Below are 15850 nucleotides of genomic sequence, written 5' to 3' on the forward strand. Positions count from 1 at the left end.
ACACTACTCAAGCCTTGTTGCCATGTTACTAGGCTCGAGCTCCATTGCTTGCACCATTGTATGGCTTGGCCAGCGAGAAGCAAGAGGCGAGAGTGGGGGAGATGAGGGGGTACAATGAACATTTTATAGTGCTATAGTGGCACATATTTAGAATAGCTCCATTCGAAAATATAACAACCTAGTATTGAATTAGATACAATTTAGTACTATGAATTTAGATAGGGTTCCAAATTCGTTATACTAGACTATGCTAATCTAATACGATGTTGCTATATTTTGAGCTGAAAGATGTACTCCCTCCATACTTATAAAGGAAGTCGTTTAGAATAATGTTTAAGTCAAACCTTGGGAATATAAATCATTAATAACTCTCAAGTTGTTGAGTTTGAAAATATAAAAATTATATGAATATATTTGTCTTGAAAAATACTTTCATAAAAGTATACATATATCACTTTTTAATAATAATATTTTTATAGAAAAAAGAAGTCAAAGTTGTGTTTTGGAGACCGCGTCTCTGTCCAAAACGACTTCCTTTACGAGTACGGAGGGAGTACTTTCTCTATATCTATAAAAATTTTAGGTTCATAGCTAGAATTTGATTTTTTTTTATAGGATGGAAGGAGTACTTCCTTCATCTCAAAATAAGCTAATTTATGTTATAATGAGACATTATCTAATACAATAAATTTAGAATATTTTTTCTTATCTAGGTTGGCTAACTTAGTTTATTTTAGGGTGGACAAGTATTTGTTAAAATTATTTTAGGCTGATCTTTAGATGTGACTAAAACTTGTAAGTCTCTATCACATCAGATGTTTGAACACTAATTATAAATATTAAATGTAGACTATTAATAAAACCCATCCATAATCTTGGACTAATTCACGAGACGAATCTATTGAGCCTAATTAATTCATGATTAGTCTATGTGATGCTACAGTAAACATTCTCTAATTATGGATTAATTATGTTTAAAAAATTTGTATCGCAAATTAGTTTTCATTTATTTAATTAGTTTTATAAGTAGTCTATATTTAATACTCTAAATTAATATCTAAATATGGAAACTAAAGTTAAGTTCCTGTATCCAACACCACCGAGTTGGTTCGATTTTCAGAGAGCTCTGGGCACAGTCAAAACTCAAATCCCCAATCGTACCATTCCACACGCTTCCATTTATTATTCACCCGAAACGACCCTCGCCCCCCACCCCCTCTCCTCCCTACCCGCCGCGGGCCCCACCCCCTGCCATTTCCCAACGGAATCCACCCGGCCGACGCCGCGTCTCCCCCATCCCCCCCCCCCTCCTCGTCGGCGCCACCGCCGCCGCAGGCTCGCCGCCTAGGGTTCCTTCCACTCTCGGCGCAAGAGGCGTAGGGAGGTTGGGAGGGAGCGAGCGAGCGATGGAGGGGTGGGTGGCGACGGTCGCGTACACGGGCACGGCGCTGGCGTGCGCCGCGGCGGCGACGGTGGTGGCGCTGCGCCTCGTCTACCGCCACCTCCTCCACTACGCCGAGCCCACCCACCAGCGCTTCATCGTCCGCATCATCCTCATGGTCCCGGTAGGCACTCGCCTCCGCCCGATCCCCTCCCCCTCTCGTTCCCCCATGCGTCGGCTACGTCCCCAGCTTCGCGTTCCTAGGCGGGTTTAGTTTGTGGTAGCTCCGATTTGAGAGAGGTGCGCGTGTCGATTCCTTGAGCAATTTTGGTACCGGCGGTGACGTGAGAGGCGCGGATACTGCTGCTGCGTTGTGAGTTGATTTTACTACAAGTCGACAGTTAATCTGGGTCGTTGGATACTGGGATGCGAGGCCCCAAGCCTCTACCTGTTTCTCACTTCTGAACGAACAGGTATCTATTGGCGAATTGTTCAGGAAGTGATTGTGAATCTATAAGTTGGATGGGAGTGTATTTTTTTTAGTAATGTTATTGCAGCTAGCTAAGTTATTCCATTTGGCATGCAAGTTGCCTGTATGGATTTCTGGGATTGCGGACTTGCGGTATTGTTTGTTCAGAGTCTATGTGCTGATTCCATAATTCAGTCAAGGCCACATGGTTCCAGCTGCGATTTGAGTGCAAGTGATACATCATATATGTTGGTCTGTTGGTCAATTTGATCTGTGTTGGTGTCTTCTTGATGGTTGTGGATTTGAAAGGAAAATACTATTTTGTGTTTATTGTTCATCTCAAAGTGAATTTAACCAACAATGTGTTGGCTATTCAATGGAATTATAACTTGTTAGGGAATATATTCTGCAGTTATAGGCTTATAGCATTGATTTAATCCTTAGTTCTTTATGAGAAATGCAAGTCTTTCTGTTTCATATATGCATTTTACTACTTGTAGTGAAGCTGCAAAAGCTTCTTAGAATGCCCTGTAATATGCATTATTTTTTAGTGATGCTACTATTGTAATTCCAATCCTGAATGATTCTGATATTTGTCCCATAGAATCAAAGATGTATGCTTGTACTATAAACTTTGCTTGCCAATATTCACTTATGAATGTAAAGTTTGCTGGTTCAGTTTAGTTGTCATTTTATTTACTCATGTTCTCAACATTTTATTTCATTAACTATGGATAAATACATTATTGTGCAGGTATATGCTGTGATGTCATTTCTTTCCCTTGTACTACCTGGTAGCGCCATCTACTTCAACTCTATTCGCGAAATGTAAGTTTGACTGCTAACCAACCCTTATTTTATCCTGTACATTGCGCCAGTATACTTGATATAGGTATTGATACTTACTTGTTTATGCCTTGACACTTCATACACTATATTTAGTTTCACGAATCTCAATATCTTGGTATTAAGAAGATGGCAAAAATACCAATAGGTGTCAGCTTTGCTCCCTATTGCAAAAAGATTTCCCTGTTACAAGGTTGTAAAGGCACTATATGCTAGTTAGAGGTTCATTGATCATGACCTCGAAGTTTTTTCTGAAGTTTCAGGGCAGATTATCGTTTTTCATACTGCAGTTTCTGCTAAGTAAATAGTTGCTTTTGATTAATGAAGTGCGGCCTGGCATTTTGCACCAACTAATTCTTTTTGTCCGTAATAGAAGTAGTCAGTACGTGATTCCAGTTTGTTGATCGATACTTCTTTGGGTGATTCAAGGTGTAGCATTGATTCGGACATTCAGTAACAACATTTTCTGGATTAGGATGCTTTGTTGCTTCAGATCCTTGATAGCCTCTGTGTTATGCATGAAATGTAATCAGCAACCACTTTTTTCACTATGTATATTGTTTTAGTTAGGGGTGGGCGTTCCGTTTCCTTGGTTTAATCGGATCGGTTTTTTCGGGTTGCCTGGAATTTGGTTTTCGTAAAATGTAAACTGAAGGAAGTTCCAGAAAAATATCAACCGAGCAAAATAAACCGAAGAAGATTGGTTTGGTTTTTTTGGGTTCAGTTTTTACCGAGAAAGATCTATGCCGCACACTGCGGTTGACTTTCCGCAAGTATGCACGGCCTGCCCAGCTCTGCCTGAGGGCCTGTGCTTGATTTGGAGAGAGGGAATAGGATTTGGTGGATCTGTTAGCTGTCATGTATTTTTTGGGCCACAGTGAAAGTTGGGCTTGATGCACACGTTAGTGGGCCTCGAGCATTTTGGATTGGCTGAACACTCATCTGTTTCTTCGGTCTCGTCGGTTCACGTGAGATAGAAACCGAAGCAAAAGCCGAACACCGAACTACAGGAAAATAAAAACAGGACAATCAACTGACCCAAAAAACGGCCTCTTCAGTTCGGTTCGGCTTGGTTTGGTGCGGTTTTCAGTCTTCGGGATTTTTTTTGCCCATGCCTAGTTTTAGTCAACTTTGTTCCTATGACTGATCAATCCTAAATACGTTTATCTGGTTATTGGTTTGCTTTGTTTTCATTGATGATTAGAGGACACGTTTTGTGTTTTGTGCATGCATGCGAACAGTATTTAATTTCATCGGTATCAAAATCACTAACCACTTTTTTCACTGTGTATTGTTAGTCAACTTTGTTCCTATGACTGATCAATCCTAAATACGTTTATCTGGTTATTGGTTTGCTTTATTTTCATTGATGATTAGAGGACACGTTTTGCGTTTTGTGCATGCATGCGAACAGTATTTAATTTCATGCGGATCAAAACCACAGATGCATTGTTAAAAAAAATACTAACAGAATGCTGTAACAAAGATTAAAGCACCTCAGCATATTTCACATGTTCTCTATATATCCAGGAGCATATTACGTTTGTCTTTTATGCTACGATTTCATACAGCTTGAACAATTACTTGAAGGTACATTATTTATTTCGTGCAGTACTTTTGCAGAATTCCATTGGTCATAATCCATAAGACCACAAAGGCTTTGCATATTGATTAGATGTGGTTTTTATTGAAAAATCATGGAAAAAAAGGCTGGATAAAGAATTTTTCGTAAGCTTCACTATAATTTCTTGAACTCTCATCAAATGTGTGTTGGTGTACTTACAGGCAAATCTATAAATGACAGAAACACGAATGCACTTACACTGTTTAGTCATGTTTACTTTCATATGAGGTGACTTATCTGGTATTGTGTTTATTGTGACAGTAAAATGGTATTAAAATGTTATTGAGCTTTTCTTCTTTTCTGAATTGTGTTTTAGCTATGACGCATGGGTCATCTACAATTTCTTTTCACTCTGCTTGGCATGGGTAGGAGGTCCTGGTGCCGTGGTAGTAAGTTTGACTGGCCGATCTCTGAAACCGTCATGGTTCATGATGACTTGCTGTTTTTCAGCTGTTCCTCTAGATGGGTGAGTTCTGCACTTCCATGTTTGAAATTGCCTATGGTAACTAGCATTATCTTATGAATTTTGATAGTGCAAGTGCTGATGATTGATTTTTCAATGTTCGCTATAGGCGTTTTATACGGAGATGCAAACAGGGTTGTCTGCAGTTTGTGATCCTCAAGCCAATATTGGTTGTTATAACCTTCATTCTTTATGCCAAAGGAAAATATGAAGATGGAAATTTTAGTGTCAATCAATCCTATCTATACATAACTATCATCTACACAATTTCGTATTCGATGGCACTGTTTGCTCTAGCACTGTTCTACGTAGCATGCAGAGATCTTCTTCAGCCATATAATCCTGTTCCAAAATTTATCATTATCAAATCAGTGGTGTTCCTCACCTACTGGCAGGTAAAGTGAAGTTATTAGGATTAGTTATTTCCTTTCTCTATATCTTATCTCGGAGCCTCTGGTCTGATCAAAGTGCTGTATAGAGTTGCATTTATTGAAACAAAGTGATTTCTATCACAGAAACCCTCTTTTTACTTGATGAGGAGAAGTTTAGTACTCCCTCTGTTTCATATTATAAGTCGTTTTGACTTCTTTTCTAGTCAAAATTCTTTAGCTTTGACCAAGTTTATAAAATAATATAGCAATATTTCAAATATGAAACAAACATATCATTAAAATACATTCAATGAAACTAATTTGGTTTTGTAGATGATGTTAAATTTTTCTATAAACTTAGTCAAAGTGATTAATAATATGAAACGGAGGGAGTAACAAGTTGAAGCTTTTCTCACAGGGCGTCCTGGTTTTCCTTGCTGCGAAATCTAGATTCATAAAAAATGCTGAAGAAGCTGCTTATCTCCAAAATTTTGTGCTTTGTGTTGAGATGCTCATAGCAGCTATTGGGCACCAATTTGCCTTCTCGTACAAGGAGTATGCTGGTTCCAATGCCCGTCCTTTCGGTGGATTCAGGGGAAGCCTTTTTCATGCTCTGAAATTCAATGACTTCTATCATGATACTGTGCACCAGGTAAACAAGATATCGCAATATGACATCCCCCACTCTGCCCTTCATCCTGATGAAGAGTCCTTCATGGCACAATGACTCCATTTGCATTATGGGGCTTCATCTCTGTCTTAATCATGATTGTTCATGTTTCTTTGCAGTTTGCACCAACATATCATGAATATGTGCTCTACAGTAATGAGGAAGAGGATGAACCGACAAAATATAGCTCTGCCAGTGTTGTGTCAACAGTACAGGACATACAGCTGGTAGAAGTCTCTGTCGTGGACTCGAAAGCTCCGTTGGCATCAGTCATCCTAACACATGAGGCAGATAAAACAATGCCCTCCCATGGCATGGAAGAAACTGTTGCCCCTTCAGAGCCATACGACCTCTCAAACTTGGTTGATGTAGAACTGTCCAATTACTCTGCTGAGGTCCCTGCAATTCCTGATGTGGGGAAACAATGATATTGTGTGATATATATCCGTCAGATGTAAATGGGTAGCGCTCACGAGTTGTTCATAGATTACACTGTAAAGGTATCCTTGTAATCCTTTGTTTCTGCCAATTTTTCCCCGTTGCTAGGGACGTGCTGATATCTTTGGTTCAAATTGAGCTAAACTGACAGATTAGCTGATGGTGTCAAGTAAATTTGTAATGTAGGGAGAAGAGAATGTAACATGTTTCTCAGTTTTGTTGTTGCTGATAAAGCATGTCTGGTCAAATGCGTTATGTCCTTATGGGTATCGATGCACTCCTGTTACATAATCAGAGTGGGTGGTTTGACCTGGCAAGGAGCAGATCAAATTACATTTCATAATGTATTAATCCCTTTGTCATAAAATATATAGCAACCCAGGACTCAAATATCTCGACAGATGGTATCTAGTAATCCAATCTGGACATGTGGTCTCTTGTTCAGATTTGTAATACTAGGCGGTGTCTACTTAAGTACTAGGTTGGTATATTACTATATTTTACACGGAAATTTCTCGACAGGTGGTATCTAGTACTCCAATCTGGGCAGGAGTCTCTTATCTAGATTTGTAATACTAGGTGTTGTCTACTTGAGTACTAGGTTGGTATATTTAACGACGAAGGGAGTAAGTAGTTTCTTTTTTTTTCAAGTTCATATGTGGATATGCCCCACGGCAGGATTAACACAGTAGAACGCTATGATTAAACAGGCAGCATGCGAGTAAGCAACTCCTGCTTATCTGGAATGCAAATGTTACTGTCGTCTGTCGCAAGGCCAAACGGAGGTCTATATGCACATGCACTCATGCAGTGACAATCATGGATTCAGGATCAAAATGGTTACCAAGCGGCACTCAGGGACCTGCGGTTGTGGATTCTTCAGGGGACATGAGGCTGCTTCATGACAGCTTCCAGGTTCATCAGTTCATCACTGCAGAAGAAATTGTCTCAGACAGGCAGATAATTCATTTTTGGAGACGGACCATTTCATCTTTGGAGATGATCCTTACTTTTTCCTAAACAAGTTTGGAAGCGCTATATTGTAGCTATCCAGCACAATCTATAAAAGAGTACATATTTGGAGACATTGTTAGGCGAAAAAGAACACCTCCAGATGCTACATTATATTCTCACACTAACACTCCAAGCTGACTAAGTGAAGTAGAAGGGCACTTCTGGATACCATTACTGGCTGTTTACATCTTCTAAAAAGATCTGGGCACAACTCTAAGTCTCTAAATTACTTCCTTTCTACACAGATCATACAGTACAAAAACAAGGAAATCATTCTTCAGTATCTCATCTGAAGCAGGCCAGCTTAACCTCATTCATCGTCAGTTTCGAAGGATTCATTCCAGCAGCTTTCATCTGATACACCACCCTGGTGGCCTCTCTGTACATTCCACCGCGAGCATATGCCATGGCCATGGCGTTCCAGCACACTGCGTCGGGTTTGCCATCAATAGCCTCAAATGCCCTGGCTGCATCTGCAAGCTGCCCTTCCTTCGCGTACATATGAAGCAACCCTGACCCGACGAACTGGTTCATGTCCAGGCCACGCTTGATGGCATCAGCATGCACCTGCTGGCCATAGCATCCTTTGTTCTTCGCCTCTGCACAGACCGCAAGGATGCTTGACAGAGAGAAGCTGCTCCTGGCAATGCCCGAGGAAGCCATGGCCCTGAAGACATCAATGGCATCGTCAAGAATGCCGTCACGATGGTATGCGGTGATCAAGCTGGTCCAGGCCGCCTCAGGAACTGGTTCTTGGCATGAGAACCTCATCATCTCAAGCACATGCCATGCGCTGCTGAGCTGCCCACTGTCGCAGTACAGCTGTAATAGCGAGCTACCAACATCGCCACAGACTCCATTTTTCTTGACAACAAAAGCATGTACCTGCTCACCGAACTGAAGCTCGTTCACCCGAGCACACGAACGCAGCACCGCCACAATGGCATGGGTGTAGTGATCACCGGTGATCCCCCGCACTTGGTGACACATCTGCGCGAACAGCTGTAACGCTTCATGATGGAAGCAACCATCGGAGTAGGCCGAGACCATGGTCGCCCAGGTGATGCCATTCTTGACTGGCATTTCATCGAACACCTGGCGCGCAGCCCCGATGTCCCCGCACGCCGCGTATGCAAGCACCAGCCGGTTGGCGAGGGGCAAAGGGAGGCCAGAGACGGCGAATTTTCCGGCGATGTGCGCGTGGACGGAGGCGACCTCGGCGGCGTCGGCGCAGTCTCTGAGGAGGGAGACGTAGACGTCCTCGTCGGGCGGGAGGCGGAGCGCGTCCAGCAGGCGGAGCACGTCGCCGGCGCCGGACGAGCACAGAGAAGCCGTCGCGCCCGTCGCCGGCTTCCTCCTGATGTCCCCATCGTCGTCGCTGGAGGTGGTGGGTACGGGGAGACTGGGACGCGGGTGCAGGGGCGGCGGCGGTGGTGGTTTGGTGGGTTTCCGCAGGGCCGGCAGCGGCAGCGCTCCCCTGGCGGTGGTGGCGTTAGCGGCGAGAAGACGGCGGCGGCGGCGGCGGGGAGAGAGGCGCGGAGCAGCCGCGGTGGCGGTGGCGGCGAACGGCTTGGCGACGGAGAAACGCGCCATGGATGGTGTCGCGAACGGGGGCAGGAATGGTGATGGGCGCACGCCCGCTGCAAAACAAACGGGCTGTTTTTCTCACAGCGCCAGTGGCTGTTTTTGCCTATCCCCTGCGCGTGCGCTGCCAGCGCCTGCTGTAGTGCTGTCTGTTGAGCTGTACGAGTATAAGAGCCAACTATGTCCCGTTCTTTTCTCCAAGAAGAGTGGATGAGATTAAGATTTTCGTGTTACGCCTTTTAAACTATTGAACGGTATGTTTCGTGTGAAAACTTTCTATACGAAAGTTGTTCTAAAATATCATATTAATTTATTTTTTAAGTTTGTAATAATTAAACTCAATCAATCATATGTTAATATCACCTCGTTTTGCGTAAAAAACTTAATTTTCATCTCCATCTTTATTTTTAGGAGAAAAGAACACCACCTATGGTAGAGAGTATATTATTATCTCGGTTCAAGAATGTTCCAGAATGCAAGAATATTTAGGGTTGGACACGGTTATTAAAAATGTTGGTAGAATTAAATGGAAGAATGTTGTGATTGGATAATAAGTGAAAGTAGGTGGGAAAATTGAATGGTGGAGGGTTGTGATTGGTTGGGAAGAGAATGTTGATGAAGAAGTTGATATATTTTGGGACAAATCCCTAGAGGCTAAATGTTGTTATATTTTGGGACGGAAGGACTAGATAAGCTATTGATAAACCATGAGGTCCACTTGATACGCTCACAACTTTGGTCGGCACGATCTTTCGGTGAGTTGATCATAGCTACAATTTGGCGACCTCCTCCCCCACCCGCCGGCCGGCTTGCCCAATGAGGAGAAAAGTGAGAGAGAGAGAGAGAGAGGTGAAAGGGAGAGGAGGGGAAAGAGATCAGATGATGACATGGCATCCTGACAGGTGGGGCCCACGTGGGTCCCACGCTGATTCAGCCGTCACGTCGGATAAAACCGAGGTTAAAACCGCCGAAGGACCTAAAGTGAACGGTTTTGTAAGTTGAGGGATGTCATATCTGGTTTTGCGGTTGGGGGACGATTTTGTAACTCGATGACAAGTTGACGGACCTTCGGTGTACTTTTTCCTATAGGTAACATAACACCTTGTTTCTGTGATTGTGGCCAACATGGATGGAATTTGGGGATGAGGATGGATCCATTGGAAAGAGGATCCCAAGAGTTTCCATCAAATACTTACGGGTCGAAAACGGAGCTCGTATGCTTGGCAGCCGTTTGAAGTCAATGTTGTTGCAGGTGGCTGAATTAGATTCAGAACTTCTACAACTTGATCTTTGATATCTTCCAGTTGCCTATGATGTGAAAAATGGTTGAATCTATTGTAGCCATGATTACATCAGCTATAAGGTTATCTCTGTTTTTCTTCTCATCTCTCTATCTCTTACCTATGCATTTAATATATTCATCTAGGAATATGTAAATAGCTAGCTTTTGCATGAGAGACAATCCTCTTCAATTTTCAAATCCTCTTTCCTCCACATAAGTCAGTTGACTTATAGCCTACTATTAAACTTTCTCTAATAGCGGCCTATAAACCAATTACTATAAATTTATGTGCAGGAGAGAAAAAAAAATAAAAGGTGTTGGTTCTTATATAAGAGCTAGTTCTACATATGCTTTAAGGTAAATACATTAAATGCATAAGTAAGAGGAAGAGAGGGGAGAAAGTAAAGCTTACCTTATAAGGGCAATCTCAACCCAAACACTGCAAAACAGTTTCCATACTTGCCATGTCATAAGTACACTAGGTATAGTTACTATATGCCCAATGGGTGGTGTCATCAAACTAAATTCTCATCCAATCACCTCTCTTCTCTAATTTAATCCACCTATTCTTTATTTTCGTTCTTGATTCTTGTGTAGAGCTGGATTCTTGTATGAGAAATTGTTTCTTCATCTTTTTCCCTCTTCTCATTAACTCTCTTGCTATTTCAACTTTTTGCTTATGTGATAGTATATTTAATGCTTCGACACCAGCTGAGGTGGAGGGTTGTGACTGCTCTAAGAGCATCACCAACAGTCTACCTATATGATTGCAAAAATTGATTTTGAGGGATTTTAGTAAAAGAACAGCTCCAACAGATGCCCTACTCTCCTACCCGAGTTTTGCAGTTCCCTTCTCCCGATTCCTCGCTGCATTTATATACGGGCGCGAAACTGGCTCCCAATCTTGCACTCCCCGCCTTTCTCCTCCCGTTCCCGCGCGTGGGAGATAGCGATCTTTCTGTGCATGAAAGAAACAAAAACGGAATTTTCTGTTAGTAGTTTAACATAAGGGCACACTTTTAATTTTCGAGGATTGAATTTAGGCTATCTGTTGGAGGGAGGAGTTTTTTCACTTCCTATTTTCAATTTAGGAAAACCAAAAAAATAATTTTGGGGAAAGATTATAGGTAATTTGTTGGTGATGCTCTAACTAATCTATATATATTGGCTCTAACATAGGCTAATAGTTAGGAGTTAGCTCGATCTGCTATTAAGCTTGCTCTAATACATTTATTCCTCCACTTTATCAAATCTCAATGCTAATTGTTTCCCACTTTATCTACTCCCAATACATTTATTCTCTACTTTTATAAATTGCAATGCAATGATTACGGGATAGAGGGAGTACACCCTCCGTACTCGTAAAGGAAGTCGTTTTGGACAGCGACACAGTCTTCAAAACACAACTTTGACTTCTTTTTTCTATAAAAATATTTATTGGAAAGTGATATATGTATACCTTTATGAAAGTATTTTTTAAGACAAATCTATTCATATAATTTTTACATTTTCAAACTCAATAACTTGAGAGTTATTCATGATTTATATTCCCAAGATTTGACTTAAATATTGTCCTAAACGACTTCCTTTATAAGTATAGAGGGAGTACATATTAAGTAACCGTCTGTTGAGTGATACGAGATATTTTTAGAGCAGGTACAATAGCAGGCTATAAATTAGCTGTAAACATATTTTAAGGAGATAAATAAGGAGAGAGAATGGCATCGGGCTACAGATTTGTAGCCAGCTGCAGCACGGACTCCAAGACGCAGGGTGTATATGACAGGTGAGACCAGGTATTAATAGTGTACTATGTAACTATTGTATGAATGAGCTATTAGATTGGCTATAGATAAATTAGAGCTAGTAGTTGGCTATACTATTAAACTTGCTCTTAGGCATTTACATGTTAAGTGATTTAGAATATATTTGAAATTTTTACTATTGTAAAAATGTTATTGGCTGGTAACCTGGTCGGTGTATGCAATACATTGAGGGTAGGCACATTAAAAGGGAATCGTTAAAAAACCGACGCAACCTTTTTAAAAAACTTCTAGATATAACTATATTATATGGTAGTGTAAATTTATTGTAATTTTTATATAAGAGTGAAATATATGGCCGGTCCTTAAACTTGTGGTGTGGTGTCACTTAGTTCCGTGAACTTGAAAATTGCACGTTTTGGTCTATGAACTTGGTTTAATGTACCACCCCCGGTCCAATCGTCCTTTGACCATGTTTGACCGCCAACGTGGTATGCCACGTAGGAAACACTTTTGTGCTCAGCCCCTCCATATATACGTTCGCACATAACTTGCCTTGAGCAGTGCATTCAACCCAAATCCCCCAAAATATCCCTAAATCGGCTAGGGTTTCGATGGTGAGGTTAGCGAAAGAAGGCCGAGAGGTAGCGGTTGTGGCGGCCTCGACGGTGAGATTAGCGGCAAAAGGCAGCACAGTGCAACGGGGTTAGCAGTGACACAGTGCGGCCGGATTAGCAGCGGGAGGCAGCGTAGTGCGTCTTGCACGCTAGGCATCTACATGGATTCTCCAAGCTCGTCCCTGTCTTGAAGTCACCGAAAGAAGGTGTTGTTGATCAAGTGTCCGTTGTGCAAGGATAAAGTCATTTTGGAGCGCAGAGCAATGTCAATTGCTAATCGGGACATCATTTTCTATACATGTAAGGAGAAGAATGAGAGGGAAGAACGATTTGAGGATTTTTTTGGGGATTCTGGTGTCACTATATAACCACGAGGAGATATATGCGACGTGTTGTAATATGGAGGGGGCTGAGAGCAAAAGTGTTGCCTACGTGGCATGCCACGTTGGCGGTCAAACACAGTCGAAGGACGTTTGGACCGGGGTGGTACATTAAACCAAGTTCATGAACCTAAACGTGCAATTTTCAAGTTCACGAACCTAAGTGACACCACCACACAAGTTTAGGGACCGGCCATGTATTTTACTCTTTATATAATTTATGTGCAAGTTATATGCAACGTTTTTAATACTCATATACAAATTATATAAAAAGTTCCATTATAACTCATTATATTGCCGTATAATTACATATTTAAATGTTTTCAACCAAAGATTTTTTAGACAGTCCTGCGTGAAAGATGGCATGCAGAAAGTCTTTTTTAAGTGGCGGTCGCCTTGGGCCATATCCTCTGGAAATGCACACATTTCTATATTTCTATAGAAGCGGTCGCCTTTGGACCACCGCCTCTAAAAATACACACATTTTCATCTGCTTACGATGACCACATGTGGAAATGATGATATTTATACAGGCGGGTGGTTTTTGGAAAATTGTTTCCTCTTGGACCTCGAAAGTAAAGAACATATGATGCTCCCTCCATCCAAAAAACTCTAGAACAAAAATTGTGAAAGTTTAGATGGGAATAGTATTTTCTTGAGTACCTATATATTTATGATGTTACATTTCTCATCAAATCAATATTTTTATTTTAAAGTACATATATTTTGCACTATAAATTTTAAAACTTACTACTTACGCTATAATTTTACTACTGCTATATATGAGAATTTAGACAAAAAATGGAATGCCTCTTTTAAAAAGAACAACATCCATCCCACAGTCATGAAATGCATCATAGGCAAGATGGTGAGGAGACTACACGCTGAGTGAATGTGAGAGTTCCAGGCATGGTTTACATAGTTATCGCGGTTATCACATGCGATAACCTTATCAGTTTTTAAAATCATGGTATGTCTCACGGTAACCGCACGGTTTTCGTGATAACCGTGCGGTAACCACCAAACCGTGGGATGGCAGTAACCACCCAAAAAACGGTTTGGGGAACCCTGGTTCCAGGTTCAACTCCTATATACTAGACGCGCATATATTCATGCGTAAAAAAAAATTAGAAGCTGGAAATTCATTTTCACGAGCGGCTATTAAGAACCGCACATGAAATTGTTTCTTCATGGGCGAATGACTTTGCACCATGTAAATATGCGATTTTCACAAGCCTTTGTAGATGACTTATGGGGACAACATGTTTTTTTAAGTAGTGATAGATTATCAGTGTTATACATAAGGCATACCCAATAGTTTTTGGTTGGGCTTGGCAGGGTCCACCATATTACAAGTCTTATACATAATCATGACACATATACAAAAGGTGTTCCAGAGATAAGGAAAGAGAGACAAAATTCGGTCGGACCCGGAGTTCGGCCAAACTTCTGGGCCACCTCCCGGGCCTCCCCTTTGGTGGGGAGACTTCTTAATGAGCCCTCAACATCATATACTATGGTTGGGCTCAATCCTAGGTGGTTTTTACTGACTTATGGGGCCTCCAATCCGTATAAACGCATCTTGATTGTTCGGAGGTGTATTTTATCACATGACGGGTGTGTTTTCTTCATAAAATACCTACATACACATATTTACGAACACTAGTGGAAATGATTAGTAATAGTCCCTACCACTAAGTTGGATACCATATTTTATATCATTATATGCAGGCATTGACGGTCGGATATTATAATTTAAGGACCGTCAACAGAGATCGAAGTTGATTATCAAGGAAGAGTTTTCCAAGTGTATAGTACATTTAATTTTCTTGTGTCGCCAATCATGGTGATGCAACCAGTATTAACCTGAAAATGGATACAATAAAATGCAACTCTCAATCGGAGCATTTAGCTGAAATCCCATTTTCGTCATTTCTCCCAACTCAAAATGTGTTTGCCACTTTTTAGAGGCATCATGACCAAAGTGCCCCATATTGGGATTGATTCAGTCCAAACGGGAATTTTTTTTTGGCAGAAACGATCGATTCAGCACAGATTAGGATCAATTCAAAATTGTCTAAACAAGATATCAAAGTCATCAAATTGGATGCTTTGTGAGCAACAAATTCTGGATGCAATTCAGTGATGCAATTGATTGTGTGAGAGGCACACACTGAGCTCCCCCCAGCGTAGTGTTGGGCCTTGGTAGCCAAGTGGATCCGTAGAAAGCAACCACAATTCATGGATGCTGAACCAGCCCAATAGGATCTGAAGGTAGCAGCCACAATCCAACACAATGCTTTGTTTCCGCACTTCAAATCTTCAGATGCAACTTTCCTTGAACATTCTTTCACCAACTGATGAAAACTAAGGGCAGCGGAGATTCGATGGTTGGAGCAACTGAGGAGGAAGGAGCCCATGAGGTATAGCACAGTGAGCCCATGCCTCCTGGTGCCTAACCACATCCCTTTCCCTCTTGACGTGGCCTGGTTCCGGTAAAAACTGAAGAAGAGAAAGAGAGAGACACTGATGGAGTATGATGCGGCATGCTCGACCTGACCTGACTGAAGCAGTACAATCAGGGACATTTTAGATGGAAAATATTGGAAAAAAATGGGAAAGCCATTTTAATTTTGGAAAATGGCAGAAATGGAGTTTCAGCATACACTCGATGATGAGAGTGACTTTTTATCGAAACCCATTAGCGGGATGTCATTCCAGTGATACCCACTTTTGATGACATCATATATCCAAAATTCTCTGACTGAGGAGGTGTAGGGGATGAGTATCTAATAGGTTCCTGATCAATGTGCACAAAACTTATAGGACTCATTTATATGCAATCTCTAGGTGTGCCTCCCAGACTAGTCGGAGAAAGCCATAAAAAACCATCAAAATATGACCAAGCGGAACCTAAGCTAAAATTGCTAGAAGATGATGATGGAAAA

At 41.5% G+C, this 15850-nt stretch overlaps 2 protein-coding genes across 2 annotated transcripts; one reads left to right on the plus strand and one right to left on the minus strand.

The window, feature by feature from the left end:
• Positions 1 to 1258: 1258 nt before the first annotated feature.
• On the plus strand, positions 1259 to 6259 carry LOC127780720 (uncharacterized). Its single transcript, XM_052307678.1, has 6 exons — positions 1259 to 1565; positions 2605 to 2678; positions 4637 to 4786; positions 4893 to 5178; positions 5573 to 5806; positions 5944 to 6259. Exons 1-6 carry the CDS (start codon positions 1407 to 1409, stop codon positions 6250 to 6252), a joined length of 1212 nt encoding a protein of 403 aa, XP_052163638.1. The 5' UTR covers positions 1259 to 1406; the 3' UTR covers positions 6253 to 6259.
• Positions 6260 to 7162: 903 nt separating this feature from the next.
• LOC127778893 (pentatricopeptide repeat-containing protein At4g18520, chloroplastic) lies at positions 7163 to 8978 on the minus strand. Its single transcript, XM_052305537.1, has one exon. The coding sequence runs from the start codon at positions 8867 to 8869 to the stop codon at positions 7562 to 7564; it is 1308 nt and encodes a 435-aa protein (XP_052161497.1). The 5' UTR covers positions 8870 to 8978; the 3' UTR covers positions 7163 to 7561.
• Between the last annotated feature and the right edge of the window lie 6872 nt (positions 8979 to 15850).

The sequence above is a fragment of the Oryza glaberrima genome, chromosome 7 (genome assembly GCF_000147395.1).
Source record: "Oryza glaberrima chromosome 7, OglaRS2, whole genome shotgun sequence".
Lineage (NCBI taxonomy): Eukaryota > Viridiplantae > Streptophyta > Magnoliopsida > Poales > Poaceae > Oryza > Oryza glaberrima.

Excerpts from the sequence above, each read along its gene's own strand:
- LOC127780720 (XM_052307678.1), top strand. The coding sequence starts at position 1,407 with ATGGAGGGGTGGGTGGCGACGGTCGCGTACACGGGCACGGCGCTGGCG. Across the intron at positions 2,679-4,636 it reads TTCAACTCTATTCGCGAAAT|CTATGACGCATGGGTCATCT; the intron begins GTAAGTTTGACT and ends ATTGTGTTTTAG. Across the intron at positions 5,807-5,943 it reads ATCATGATACTGTGCACCAG|TTTGCACCAACATATCATGA; the intron begins GTAAACAAGATA and ends GTTTCTTTGCAG.
- LOC127778893 (XM_052305537.1), bottom strand. The coding sequence starts at position 8,869 with ATGGCGCGTTTCTCCGTCGCCAAGCCGTTCGCCGCCACCGCCACCGCG.